The sequence below is a fragment of the Rhea americana genome, unplaced genomic scaffold (genome assembly GCF_003343005.1).
Source record: "Rhea americana isolate MKP2758 unplaced genomic scaffold, rheAme1 scaffold_339, whole genome shotgun sequence".
In the NCBI taxonomy this organism is placed as follows: Eukaryota; Metazoa; Chordata; class Aves; order Rheiformes; family Rheidae; genus Rhea; species Rhea americana.
Window position 1 is genome coordinate 574,230 of NW_028186467.1, and position 12,419 is coordinate 586,648.

At 35.1% G+C, this 12,419-nt stretch overlaps 2 protein-coding genes across 5 annotated transcripts in view; one reads left to right on the forward strand and one right to left on the reverse strand.

Annotated features, from left to right (window-relative positions):
- CASK (calcium/calmodulin dependent serine protein kinase) overlaps window positions 1-12,419 on the reverse strand; it is a 218,202-nt gene that overhangs the window by 103,337 nt on the left and 102,446 nt on the right. The gene's annotated exons all lie outside the window — the stretch shown is intronic.
- On the forward strand, window positions 7,640-8,620 carry GPR82 (G protein-coupled receptor 82). Its single transcript, XM_085311304.1, has one exon. It carries the CDS (start codon window positions 7,640-7,642, stop codon window positions 8,618-8,620), a length of 981 nt encoding a protein of 326 aa, XP_085167430.1.

Here is a 12,419-nt window from a genome sequence, read left to right on the forward strand (position 1 = left end):
ATACAAGAGTAAAGCCTTAAATATTGATACCTATTTGTATTGATCAGACACGTTCTACACTACAGCCATTCTTTACAGCTTTTAGGGAAGGAGCACCAAGGAAGTCCTGAGTACTATCAACAGAGAGGTTTTACACTATTTAGAAGAAAACCATTTCAGAAGAAATATTGAAGAATAACAGTTTCTCAGGACTACATGCTAGCTGAAAAATGCTTTAAAAGCATTTCAGTACCAGATCATTTAACTCTATAACCTGTCACTTAAATCAGCTTTAGTACATGAGCAAAGAAAAGCAAATGTGACCCAAATTTTTTTAAAGAAACTTCAGAAGCTGCCGTCTAATATTCATATTAGGCAAATTCATAGCACCTATTAAGACAAATAAATTAGGCAAGTATGGGGTACACTAGGGAAGAGCAAACAGAGATTTCTGAGGGAAGTCATATACCAGAAAGTTTGTAAACGGAGGAGCTCTTTAGAGAAACTGAGAAGCACTGGGACAAAAATGATCTGATATCTGGACTTCGAGAAAGTCACTTACTAAAGGCTCTTAAGTAAACTAAATTGTTAAATGATAACTTGTTTTTAGAACTAGTTAAAAGTTGGAAAGAAAGGCTAAGAATACGTTGTCTTTTTACTTTATGATGTTTCCCAAGAACATGCATATGGACCATGTTTATGAATATGTTGAACACTACAATCTGGAATGAGTGAAATGGGATGACAGAGTTTTCAAACAGTACAGGGTAGTCAAACCTAGAAGATAGGTTTAAGATATCAACTCTGTACTCAAAAGCAATCAAACAGCAAAAGGACTGTTCAAGTAATGAGAAAAAGAATGGAGAAGTCATCATTGTGCCACTCTGTCATTCACATGATACAGATTTTATCAAGAATACATTAAATAAAACTCTTCAGCTCAGAAATGAAAACCTGAACGGGGGGCACAAGTCTATGAAATCAGGTATGGCATGCAAGAGTGGATGACGAACAAAAATATGCTCTTTTACACAAGTGTAAGAGTAAGGGAACAATAGTTAGAATGATAAACAAGCCTCCAAAACAGTCAAACAAGTAGAAGTAAGTTATTACAGAATTCCACAACTGTGGATGTCCATGCTTCAAGATGACAGAGGCTGAATGTATGAACTAGCTCAGAAGTGATTTGAATCTAGACAGCATTATCACATAGGAAATGATTACTAATGAATGAAAAACAAAGGCAGGTACCTACTATATTTTCATATTTAACCCTCAAAGTCTTTTTTTTTTTTTTTTTTAATCAATCTGTCCCAACTTTAAAGGTAAAATGTTAGGTTCTGCAAACCAATATTACTGAAAAAGAAACAGTCCTGAAGCATCTTTGGAGGTCTGCTGAAAGTTATGCTGTGACATTTTCAATGGCTGTACTACTGGCACTTTAATACTGTTTCTTACTGCTTGTCTTAGCAGTGCTTACTAAGTACTGTGAAGGCCAGCTACAGCAATTAAATCTTTAGCTGAATTTCAACATCAAAATCATTCCATTTATGCCTATAGAGAGTCACAAGTACAAGACACTTGATAAATAATTCAGACCTCCCTCCGCCTTTTTTTAATGTTTCATATGTTGAATAATATTCTAAATTAGCTTAAATATTAGCTACAAATACATAAACAAGATGCATATAAAGTATACATGTTGAGATGGTCACTTTAAGCCTTTTTGACTTAACAAACATTAATAGCTACATCGTCTTACAAATACCCCTTAAATCAGTGAAAAATATATGTCAAGAAACAGAACTGTTTGCCATAAACATGTTTATAACTTGAATTATAGACATACAAAAACGTATAGGTAACCAATTTTTATTTTCAAAATGAAGTTAACTGTAATTCTATTTTTAGCTTTCAAATTATTTTTTTTCATAAGGGAAGAAATTATAAATTATTCTGGTAATATTAACATGGAAAATTAATTAATGAAACCACAATGAAAGAAGCACAATCTTAGGTGGCTGAGAAACAATTAATTAAGAGTCTCTTATGGACACCTTGATGTAAAGGGCTCTCTGACAGCACATACAGAATCTGGGTGGAGTGGAGGGAGCTGTGCTACGTACTACAAATAAAGCGTACAGAGAAAAGGACCATCAGTGAAACTCAACCAATCCAAAATACATTTTGAGCATTTTCTTTGTAGCAATAGCAATCATCTACCAGCCTTTTTTCCATCTCTTATCCAAATTCCGAACTACTGAGGTCTCTGCGAAATCCAGCACAACGAAGAAGGTGCTACAGAACTGTCACCATCCAGTGGTCATAGACAGATTAGCAGAAAAATTTCTTGTACAGAAGTTGTTTGTGGATGGCTGGAGGGTGCAGATGTTTGGGGAGAGGAAAAGCGATGACGTTGGAGAAGGCCCTCACATTCAAAGTCCACACTTAGAGCTGGAAATACATATACATATGTACATACATACATACGTGTGTATGTTTATGTACGAAAGTGTGTGCACTTGCATGTGTACTTTTTTTTAAACTAGCTAGAATATACTTAGAAGGTGGCGTTTTAATAACCTGAATTGTTAAACAGTGCTGCCTTCAAAAATGTTCTTGCTCTGCTTTGTAAATGATGATGAATATCTCACCTTGGCAGCAATTAGAAAGCAGGGCTCATTTCCTCACAGAATTCTCAAACCACATACAAAAAAGTCTATGTGCTTTTAAAAGAAAAATGTACTTGCTATTCCTTCCACCAAAATTCTCACTATAGTAAGACATCCATACAAGAATACTAAATAACAAATCTGCAGACAATTCATTCTGCAGCTGAAAATCTCCAGCTTGCAGCCAATGGAATCTGTCTTTTAGTATCGGTTCCACTCTTATTGCCATGTTTTTATTTTTGCTTTATTATTTTTACATTTTCACAGAAGCTTAAGAAATATCTGGAAAAGCCAAAAAGCTGTTATATACACATATATTTAACTTGAAAAAATGGTGAGGTATGTGGAACAAAACACAGTGAAACCTTCCTATTTGCCTGTGATAATCAATACAGTTTTCATATAAAAGCTGATTCTAAAGTTAAAAGTAAAAATTGTCATGACAAATACACAGCCACTTTTTTAAAAAAAAGCAAATATAGTAAAGGAGACCTCTTGAGGTTGCACAAAGAATTTCACTGGGGAAAAAACTGTATGCAGTATTTAGAATTAAGGACCTGCAGTATTAAAATTTGGAAAGATGATTTTTCTTCAACATAAGTTTTCCAGCTTGAAAGACCTTGTTTCTTTGTGTTTTATGTATGTAAAAGACTACCTGGAACCTGTGAAACACCTTTCCATATTTTATAACAGTCAAAGAATTGAAGCTATGTGTGCAATGTAACCCTACTTCTATACCACTAAGGATACTGGAAATGCCATGGAGTTATATTGCATACACTCATAATTCATCAAACAACATAGGAACTTTTGCTCTGGATCTATTTTGCTGAATCACAATGGCAGTACTAAAGCTGGTGAAAATAAATCATTAATGCACAGCAGTAAGTCTGACAGACCAACTCCCACCTGGCAAATAATTTATCTTCACTGATTCAGCAATAGTGCTTGACTGAATAGACTAGATTTAAACAAGAGCTTAGAGGATTTTGCTTTGATCAGCACTTTCCCCAACATTAAATACATATATTGACTATAGCTAAAATCTTCATTACATCAAGTCAGGAAGAAACATGGGCACATACTGGGTCTCCCTCTGCAAGGAAATGTAATAAACAGGTAGAGAGGAACCCTGGTGCTCTACAAGAAGTCTCCTGATCTACCTGACGGCCAACTGAACAAAACGGCACACAGTTCTTCTGTATGCTTCTGCCTTACAGTTTATACAGCAGCAGATTTGATGCATGCTATACATTTATTCAGTGTCTTCCAGCCTACATTTGGGTTTGCCTATTTCGCTGCGCCTGATACTCAGTAGCTGTCTTCCACCTTTGAAGTTGCAGACACTGAGACATATGCCCTTGGGTCTTCCATGACTCAGGGAGCCCCGACTGCTATGGGAGCCGGAGGGTCACCAGACCACTGCCTTTTTCCAGCCTACAAGGAGCAGTGGCTACCAGCGTGCAACGTTCCTTAAGGAGCAGGCTGGTTCGCCATCTGGTTTGTGACAGACTGATGGGGCTGTCTCCAATCACCTTGGGCAGGTGGCATGGGAAAGGCAGTGCCCAGGCAGTCTGCAAGTGCATCATTAAGCCTTTTATAATCCATACTAAGCATATTATGTAATATGACCATATATGGCAAACTGAAGTATGTTTCCCCACGGTGAATTTCCCTGGTTTTGTGGCTTTGGGCCACAAAATATGCTGTCTGTATACAATGTCAAATACAATACAAATACATTCCCATTTATGTGGCAATGTGTTCCTTATTGCCACATAAAATCCAATAACATGCACAAATTAGCGAGTGATCACACCTTAAGAGTACCAAAAATATTAAAGTAAAAGAATGTATGTGAAGGTCATTATAGAGAACTTAGAATGAATTGCATTAAAGATACACTTGTACTGTTTGAATATCATCAAATATATTTTAAATAAAATAAAACATTTCTAAGTAAGGTGAATAGAAACAAACCACTAAAAGAATAATCAATGAAGGTACTTACAACTTGGAATCAACAATATACTTCGGGGTTTTTTATTTATAATATTCCATTCCTTTGTCATTTGTATGACTAATCAGTTCCCAAATGAAGTGTGATAGATTGTAATTCAATGTAACAATCTATCATCATACAATAATTCAGAAGAAATGGAGGTGCACTAGCTCCTCCCACACCATGAGTTATGGTCACAGAATCTTAAATACTACAGGTGTAACCAACTGAATAATAACAAAGCCCCCTGCCAACTAAATTTGCTTACATCATTTTTGGCATCTAGTTATGCTTTACTCTTAGCAAATATTCAGAATATGTATTCTTGTATTTAAAAACAGATGGAATACTACAATAACAAAGACTTCTAAGACAGTTTAAGAGACTACAAAATATTTAATTAACAAAAGACTCTATTTTAAAAATAGTTCTAATATACATTCAAAGTAGAAAGGGGAAAAAAACAGTCATGTAAAAACAATTAGTACTCTCCAAAGTTTAACTAAGGCTAACAGGAATAAGAAATAAAGTACATATAAACTAACTGCAGCATTACAAACTGATTACTAATGCTCCACAAGTTTCCCTCGCCTAAATTTAATTCTAAATCAGATTAATTATCTAGTTTAAATAGGAGGCCAGCATACATGCCCATCACTTGAGAAAAAAATATAAAATTAAAAATGAACCTGAACAATACAATTCACAGTACACCACTGAAGTGTATTCTCACTGTGGATGTTTAAACATAGGGCAAAACTAACAAAACAAGGATCTTGATAATATTGCAGAAGTTTTTATATGGTATCTTCTCTGTTCTCACAAAGGAACTTATTTATAGCTGATGAAAAGCCACACTTCACAGCCACAGACATTTCAGACAAAAAAATTCAAGAGTCTTAAGCTCTGCAGAGCTAAACAGATCTTGATCTGTGATCAAACCTTTCTCGTGGAGGAAGAAAACTGTCCTGTGCAGACTTCTGGATAGTTTGTATAAAACACTAGATTTCTTGTACAGAAACGGATCAAGTTTCCCCCAACTGATTGGTAATCCTAGAACATCACACCAGCTGTAAACTGCTTCCATAGAATCCATCATTGGACTACACGTACATAATCTATTAATTTGGTCACTTAAATCTCAAATGAGGATAGATATGGATACTGTATCATTACACATGGGTTTCAAGAACAGCCAGTTGCTTTGTTGCTTTGTGAAAACTCTTGGAGCTGAAGTTAAACAGCACTGAAACCAGTTTTCACCCATAAAATACTTTTTTTTCATTCTGGGAAGTGGGCAGTCTTAAAGAGAATGACAGTAACAATTCCTCCACCCCTAAAAGGAGGAAAGCACGGTATAAAACACTGTAAGCTATTTCTGTGCCATAGCTTCATAAGCAAAAGGCTGTTACAATTACTCTTCCACACTATCTCTTTCTCCTTATTCTTCTAATGGAGTCAAATCTGGATCTAATTTCATAGTCTTTGCTGTGCAGAGTACATCTTTTGGTCTGAACTTTAGATGCTTAGCTGCTTGTTGACTCTGCAAATGAAAGGTGCAAATTCTGAAAACCTATCTATGATGGACAGATACTTTTCTTAACTGTACTTTCCAGATTTAAATAAATATCATTCTTTTCATTGCAGCAGCGGAGACATAAAGGAAGTGCTTCAAATAGAAATATTTCCTCTCTGCAAAGGAAGGTGCTTGCAGCTTATATAGGTAAGGTTAAACTTGTTATTTCTTTGTTTCACCTGACAAAATGTGCGTATTGACAAAGAAATGAGCATTAGATTTCTAAACAACTAAATTCAACAGTTAATTTGTGAGTTTAACTCATTGTGATAAAAGAATTTAATATGTTTTGGCTCAACCATCTATATGGAACTTACACTAAGGCACAACAGCTACAAAATTGTTAATTTTCCAATTGTAAAACATAGACAATTTGCTCAGTGTAATTTTTAATTTTTTTTGAGGGGGGGGCTAGTCTACTTGGTGTCTGGGCTTTTTGTCATAGTTATACAGAATTCTCTTCTGGTTTTGAGTTCAGTTTCTTTTAACTGTTTCAAAAAAGAGTACCATCAATTTATAAGGTGGAAGCTGTTAGAATACTTTACATATGCTTTTATATGGAATAAAAGCTCACTAGGATACACATAACTAAATTTATATCTGTAGAACAAGAGAATCTATTTTCACTACAGGTTAGTAAACTGAAATGGTAGTTTTATATGCAGTCATGGTACAGAGCTTTAAACACCAAATAGATTTTGTTTCTTATTTACAGTTTGGAAATTAAGAAAAAATTGAAAACTGAACTTGGAAAAATAAATATACTGCTATTTCCAGCAATCATTTCTTATGGTTAAAAATATAGACTAGATTGTTTATACAAAATATATATCTAAGACCATGGCTTGAACAAAGTGACATTAGATACTGACAATCTTTACAGTGAGCACAAAATAAATATACCTAGCCAGATTCCAGAATCACGTATAGCTGTATTTCTTCCATATATGGAGGCAAGGAATACTCCATTTCTGCAACTGAAGTAATATTTTGCATTTGTTTTGCATATTTAATTTAAAATGTTTGAGAAGTTGTTTCCAAAGCAGGCTACAGATGTTCAAAAAGACTGAGAAAAACAGACACCACACAAAGTATTCTCAGGCCCTAGCTTAAGCTGTTTGTTTCCTTATTTATGTTATCAGACCGTATGCATATAAAATCTTGGGGTTTAGGTATGTGCCAGCTTTTTATGTAAAAATCTGTCAGTGAAAAAATGGCCAAATGTCAAATGCCCATCATGAAAATTCAGGATGGCCAAAAAGCAGTTAGAAAAGTAGGGGAGGAAAAGGAACAGTTAAAATAAGAACAACAAATAAAAGATGTTCAGATGTTTTAGATGCACACTGCAGAAAAATAATTAATTTAATTGTGTTTCAGCTCTGATCATTCATTCAAGGAAAACTGGTGTAAATGAAAAATTCAACTTGTCTTCAGCCATCGTTAGCTACTACTGTAGCTCTACCAGTCATCTACTCTTTCCTATTTACTACTGGCAGTTTTGGAAATATTCTTTCTGCCTGGATATTTTCAAGGCAAATACCTACAAAAAGAACACAATACATTTACCTGGCAAATCTTGTTGCTGCAAATTTACTCATATGTAGTACTATGCCTTTTCTGGCTGCCTACTTTGCAAGTGGGTCTCAATGGACATACGATTCCGCAGCATGTAGAATAGCAAATCACCTTGGAACTCTCCTTATGCACATCAGTATGTATGTAACCATTACAATTTTATGTTCGATGGCTCTAAGTCAGTATGCAACACTGAAGAAAAGCAATGACCTCACACAATACTCTCAAACAGTTAATGAAAGCTTTTATAGATGTGTGCTTGAAAAGTTTCGTCAGCCAAAATTTGCTAAACACTTGTGTATCACTGTATGGCTTATCGTGGTGTGCATAACTGCAATAGCTGTAACATACGATGCCAAGGCAAAGCCTGTGCAAGAATTTCACAAATGCTACAATATCAAGGTAGAATCTGGTGAATATACCACAAAGATTGCGGCTTCTGTTGCTACTGCATGTTTTTTTGTATCTTTTATAACAGTAGTGATGTCATACTATTCGCTTACCAGACATCTGAGTAAAATACAAAAAAACACCTGCATTGGAAAGAAACATCTGATTTACAGAACAGTCAAAAGAAACATTCTTGTAATTCAGATAATATTAACTGTCTGCTTTCTTCCGTATCACATTTTTAGGCCACTTTTTTATGTTCTGCTTACAAATAAAGACTGCCAAAGGTTAAACTATCTAGTGGAAATTAAAAATTTCCTTACTTGTCTTGCTGCTGCTAAGAGTAGCTTAGATCCACTTATAACCCTTCTTCTAGACAAAACATTTAAAAAAAGTCTGTATGGCCTGTTTAGAAAATCCACATAAAAACACCACAAATGTACAGCTGATACCTTTAATGAAGAGACACCCCCCCCCCCCAAATAGGAAGGAAGATGGAAGGATGTCAGTGGAATATAACTAATAGTAAACTCATTTTAACTATATCTATAACAAGACTTCTATGTGAAATAAGTATTTAAATAAAATGATAAAATATTACTTGTATTACTTTAAGTGATCTTGCTTGCTACATCAACATCAGACATAAATCCTACATGTACATCCAAATGAATCCAAGTAATTTATTCATTCAATTGTGTACTATCATTTTCTCCATGCAAAGTAAAGATGTTACATTTTTAATTTGAAAATAGTCAAGGAAGAAGGCTGAAACTAGGTTGAAGTTGAAGACATAGCTCTTTCATCATCCATATTCCCAGCTTTCAGACAGGAGCTTCCTTCCTATCAAAGAATAGGATAGAACAAAGCACAGATGTTTACTCTGGACTGGCTAAACTATTTATCAAAGACTTAAGGAAAGAAAAAGAAAGCTAACAAAGAACTAAAAACCACATTTAACAAGTATTTTTTGTTTAGAAATAGTTTACTAGAAGGCTTGTTTACCTATGTCCATGATATTAGGGTTTTGCTATAGTAACTGTTTTCTTGGGGGTAGTACCCTATGTGAATAAGTTATGCACCTACTTATTTTTCATTCTAGCTGTTTAATAGCTTTATATTAAAACTGCAGAAATCTCAAGAGGTAAGATTTAATTCATATATCATCCTGCTCTGGCATTTCCTGTCATGGGTACAGAGTGTTATTGAAGTTACATTTGCAAGAGAGTGACTCAGAAGAGAAAGTTTTGATGGTGACTTCCAACATGCAAGGGTGAAGGATCCAGAGATGGGGGGAGCTCTCATGGCCCAGCTGAAGGATTTGAATTAGTGTTTGAGAAGAACACATTTTATGTGCTCTGCAGATCGGTCAGAAATTGTTTTTCTTGGAGTCTTAGTCATGGCAGTTATATTTAATGAACACTTTCAACAGTAGTTACATTACTGGTACATAGCCTTTGTGTGCTAAGCATACTGTATTCATCTAAGAGTGCTATAAAATTCTCACGTCAAAGGTGAATTAACACATGCTACTCCAAAAGGCACTTAGTTCAAAACAATGTTTACATCCAGACCACTTACAGAAGATGACTGCACAAAATTAACACAAAAGATCTACAACATTGTAACAGATCTGAATGCAAAAAATATTAAGAAAAAAGAAAAAGGATGTAATGCACACATGCACTTATTTCTAATGTCTGGTACTATTTGAGATTAATAAAAAATTTACAGGATTTCTACACACAGATTAGTCTTGTTAGGTAATTCTATAGTTTAATTAGGAAGGCACAAATATTTATTATCACTTATTGGTATAGAAAATATAATTATAAACAAACAATAACACTGTTATTTATTAGGAGTATGAAACTAGGCATATGAAGCACAGCAGGATTTTTTTTTTCTTTGCTGTAGAAGTTAAAATACGATGACTTCAGTAGGGATTTTAATCAATTCTGTGGGAGACACTTAAGATTGTCTTTTCCCTTCTTGACTCTTCTCTGCAACCGAGATTAAAAAGAATTGTCCCCTGAGCACAGTCAGTGCTATAGAACACTAGGTATTCTAAAAAGTCCAGTCACTTGTTCAAAATCGAGTAATAAAATTTAGTGAGCAATTCTGTCTTCAGTACTCTAGTGAGTTCCATGACAGGTACACTAAGCTGACTCGTAAGATTGGCATATAGCACCACAATGCATTAGGTCTCCTATCCTACTGCCTGCAAGCATGAACTTCCCGGGAATGACCCAAAGACTGTCTATCATCCGACACCTGCTACCTATTCTGCAGAAGTTCAATAAACACTCAAATGAAAAAGGCAAATGAAAAAGGCAGAAAATTACAGGAATATAATATTTTATTTAATACAATGGGTAACAACCCATGAGAACAAAATTTGGTACTAAACTCTTTTACAGGATTCCCATGTGGTGTTTATCAAATGACTTAGGGAAAAAACCTTAAGTGGGCAGCTCCAGAGAGTAATTCTACACACTCCCGTGGGAACACTGCTCTAGAAACAGAGCTTATGAGCACAAAAAAGTGGTTTGTGTGGGTGTGTGTTTTTTACTGTGCAACACAGCCAACAGAGAGATCCCTAAACCAGGACTAAGCCGAGCAGCTTAATCCTCATGACAGCACAGTGCTGCTTAGGCTATTGCTTCTAGACTGGTAGCAGTATGTTTGGGAAGCAAACCAGTTTAGGATCATTGTGCTTCTACACTGCAGAGATCAGAACAAGCACCCGCAACTTCTGTCCTTCTTTAAACTCATTTCATAATGAATGCAGTTCACAGGGTATCTCAGTAAGGTGCCTGAGGAGGATGCAATTCTCAATACAAGAATTTTTAGTGGTAATAAAGGCTCAAGTCATTCTTTCTCTACTCTTCTAGTCTCAGACTCTTGTTTCCCAGTGCTGTAATTATCAAAGACATAAAGATGAGTGAAACTTTGGAAACTAGCAATCAAATGCAACTTTGAGACAGATTCTTAATGGAATCCCACTCCACAATTTCTACTTAGGATGATGAAATGACATATACTTTTACTTTTTCCTGTATGTTCTCTTCTAAATTTTTGAATTACATCAATTTTTCTTGATTTACTTACTGAAAAAGCTTTTGTGCAGTACATGTAATTTGAGAAACTACAAATCAAGTAATATATTGCTCAGCATTTAATACAACAGTTCAGGGAAGAAAAATCCCCCAAAATAGAGAGTCAAGATGGGGGCAAAGAAATACTTCAGCAAAACACAGCTCATGTTAAAACTTCTTACATTGCTCAGACATCCCTATGCTGACTTTGAATTATATGAACAAAATGCAGGAATTCAAACCTTTCGTGGCAGGGAACACGAAAAGCTAGGCTAAACATGCCTAGACTATTGAGGTAAAAAAAATCGTGAATACCTTATTCTTGGAACCTCTTTTAACTTCTGTGTTGAATAAAGGAATGCTCCTCAGAAAAACACAACATGCAAGGATTACTTCAGAAGGAATATTCACAAGAAGATGCATCAAAACTAGATAGGAAACTCTAATTCCATCTCTGTTATTCATTTGGGAACCTTAATATTCTTTTAATAATTGGGTATATAACAAAATCCACAAGATCAGATGCCTACTGGATCTCAAAGACCTAATAACCTCTAGAGAAGTCATGAAAAAGGCCAGCTGTTATTATTTGCCCACAGAAAGTATAAAAAAAGTAAACAGACACGCAACAAATCTCATTTTGTTATTCAAAGATTGAAAAGAGAAAATGGTATTACAGAACAGCTACCATTCAGACTATTTTGTATTTGTTTGAATATGTATTTGCAGGCATAAACACACACATAAATGAATATATACATGCGTGTGCATGCGTGCACACACACACACGTGTCCTTCTACACACACACACACGTACAAGCCTTACTTGGTTTCCAGGTACACCTAAAAGCAAAAGTATAAGAGCCTTGAACTTACTGGCAAAGCTTAGGTGCTTAACTACAATTAGTTTAGTAACTGAGCATGCTCTAAGAATCTGTGTGCTTAATTCAGTTATAGATAGCACATAAATCAGCATGTAAATCTACTGGCAGGTCAAGTCTGAAGTCACCTGGACCAACTGAGACTTGCACATGACACACAACAGTGCATAATGCTTAGTCCTATCCTGTTTACACACTGAATTGAATCTTAAAAACAGAAAAGGCAGAATCTATACTTATGCTTTA

What these genes read in the sequence shown, in the direction of transcription:
- GPR82 (XM_085311304.1), top strand. Translation starts at nt 7,640, where the DNA reads ATGAAAAATTCAACTTGTCTTCAGCCATCGTTAGCTACTACTGTAGCT.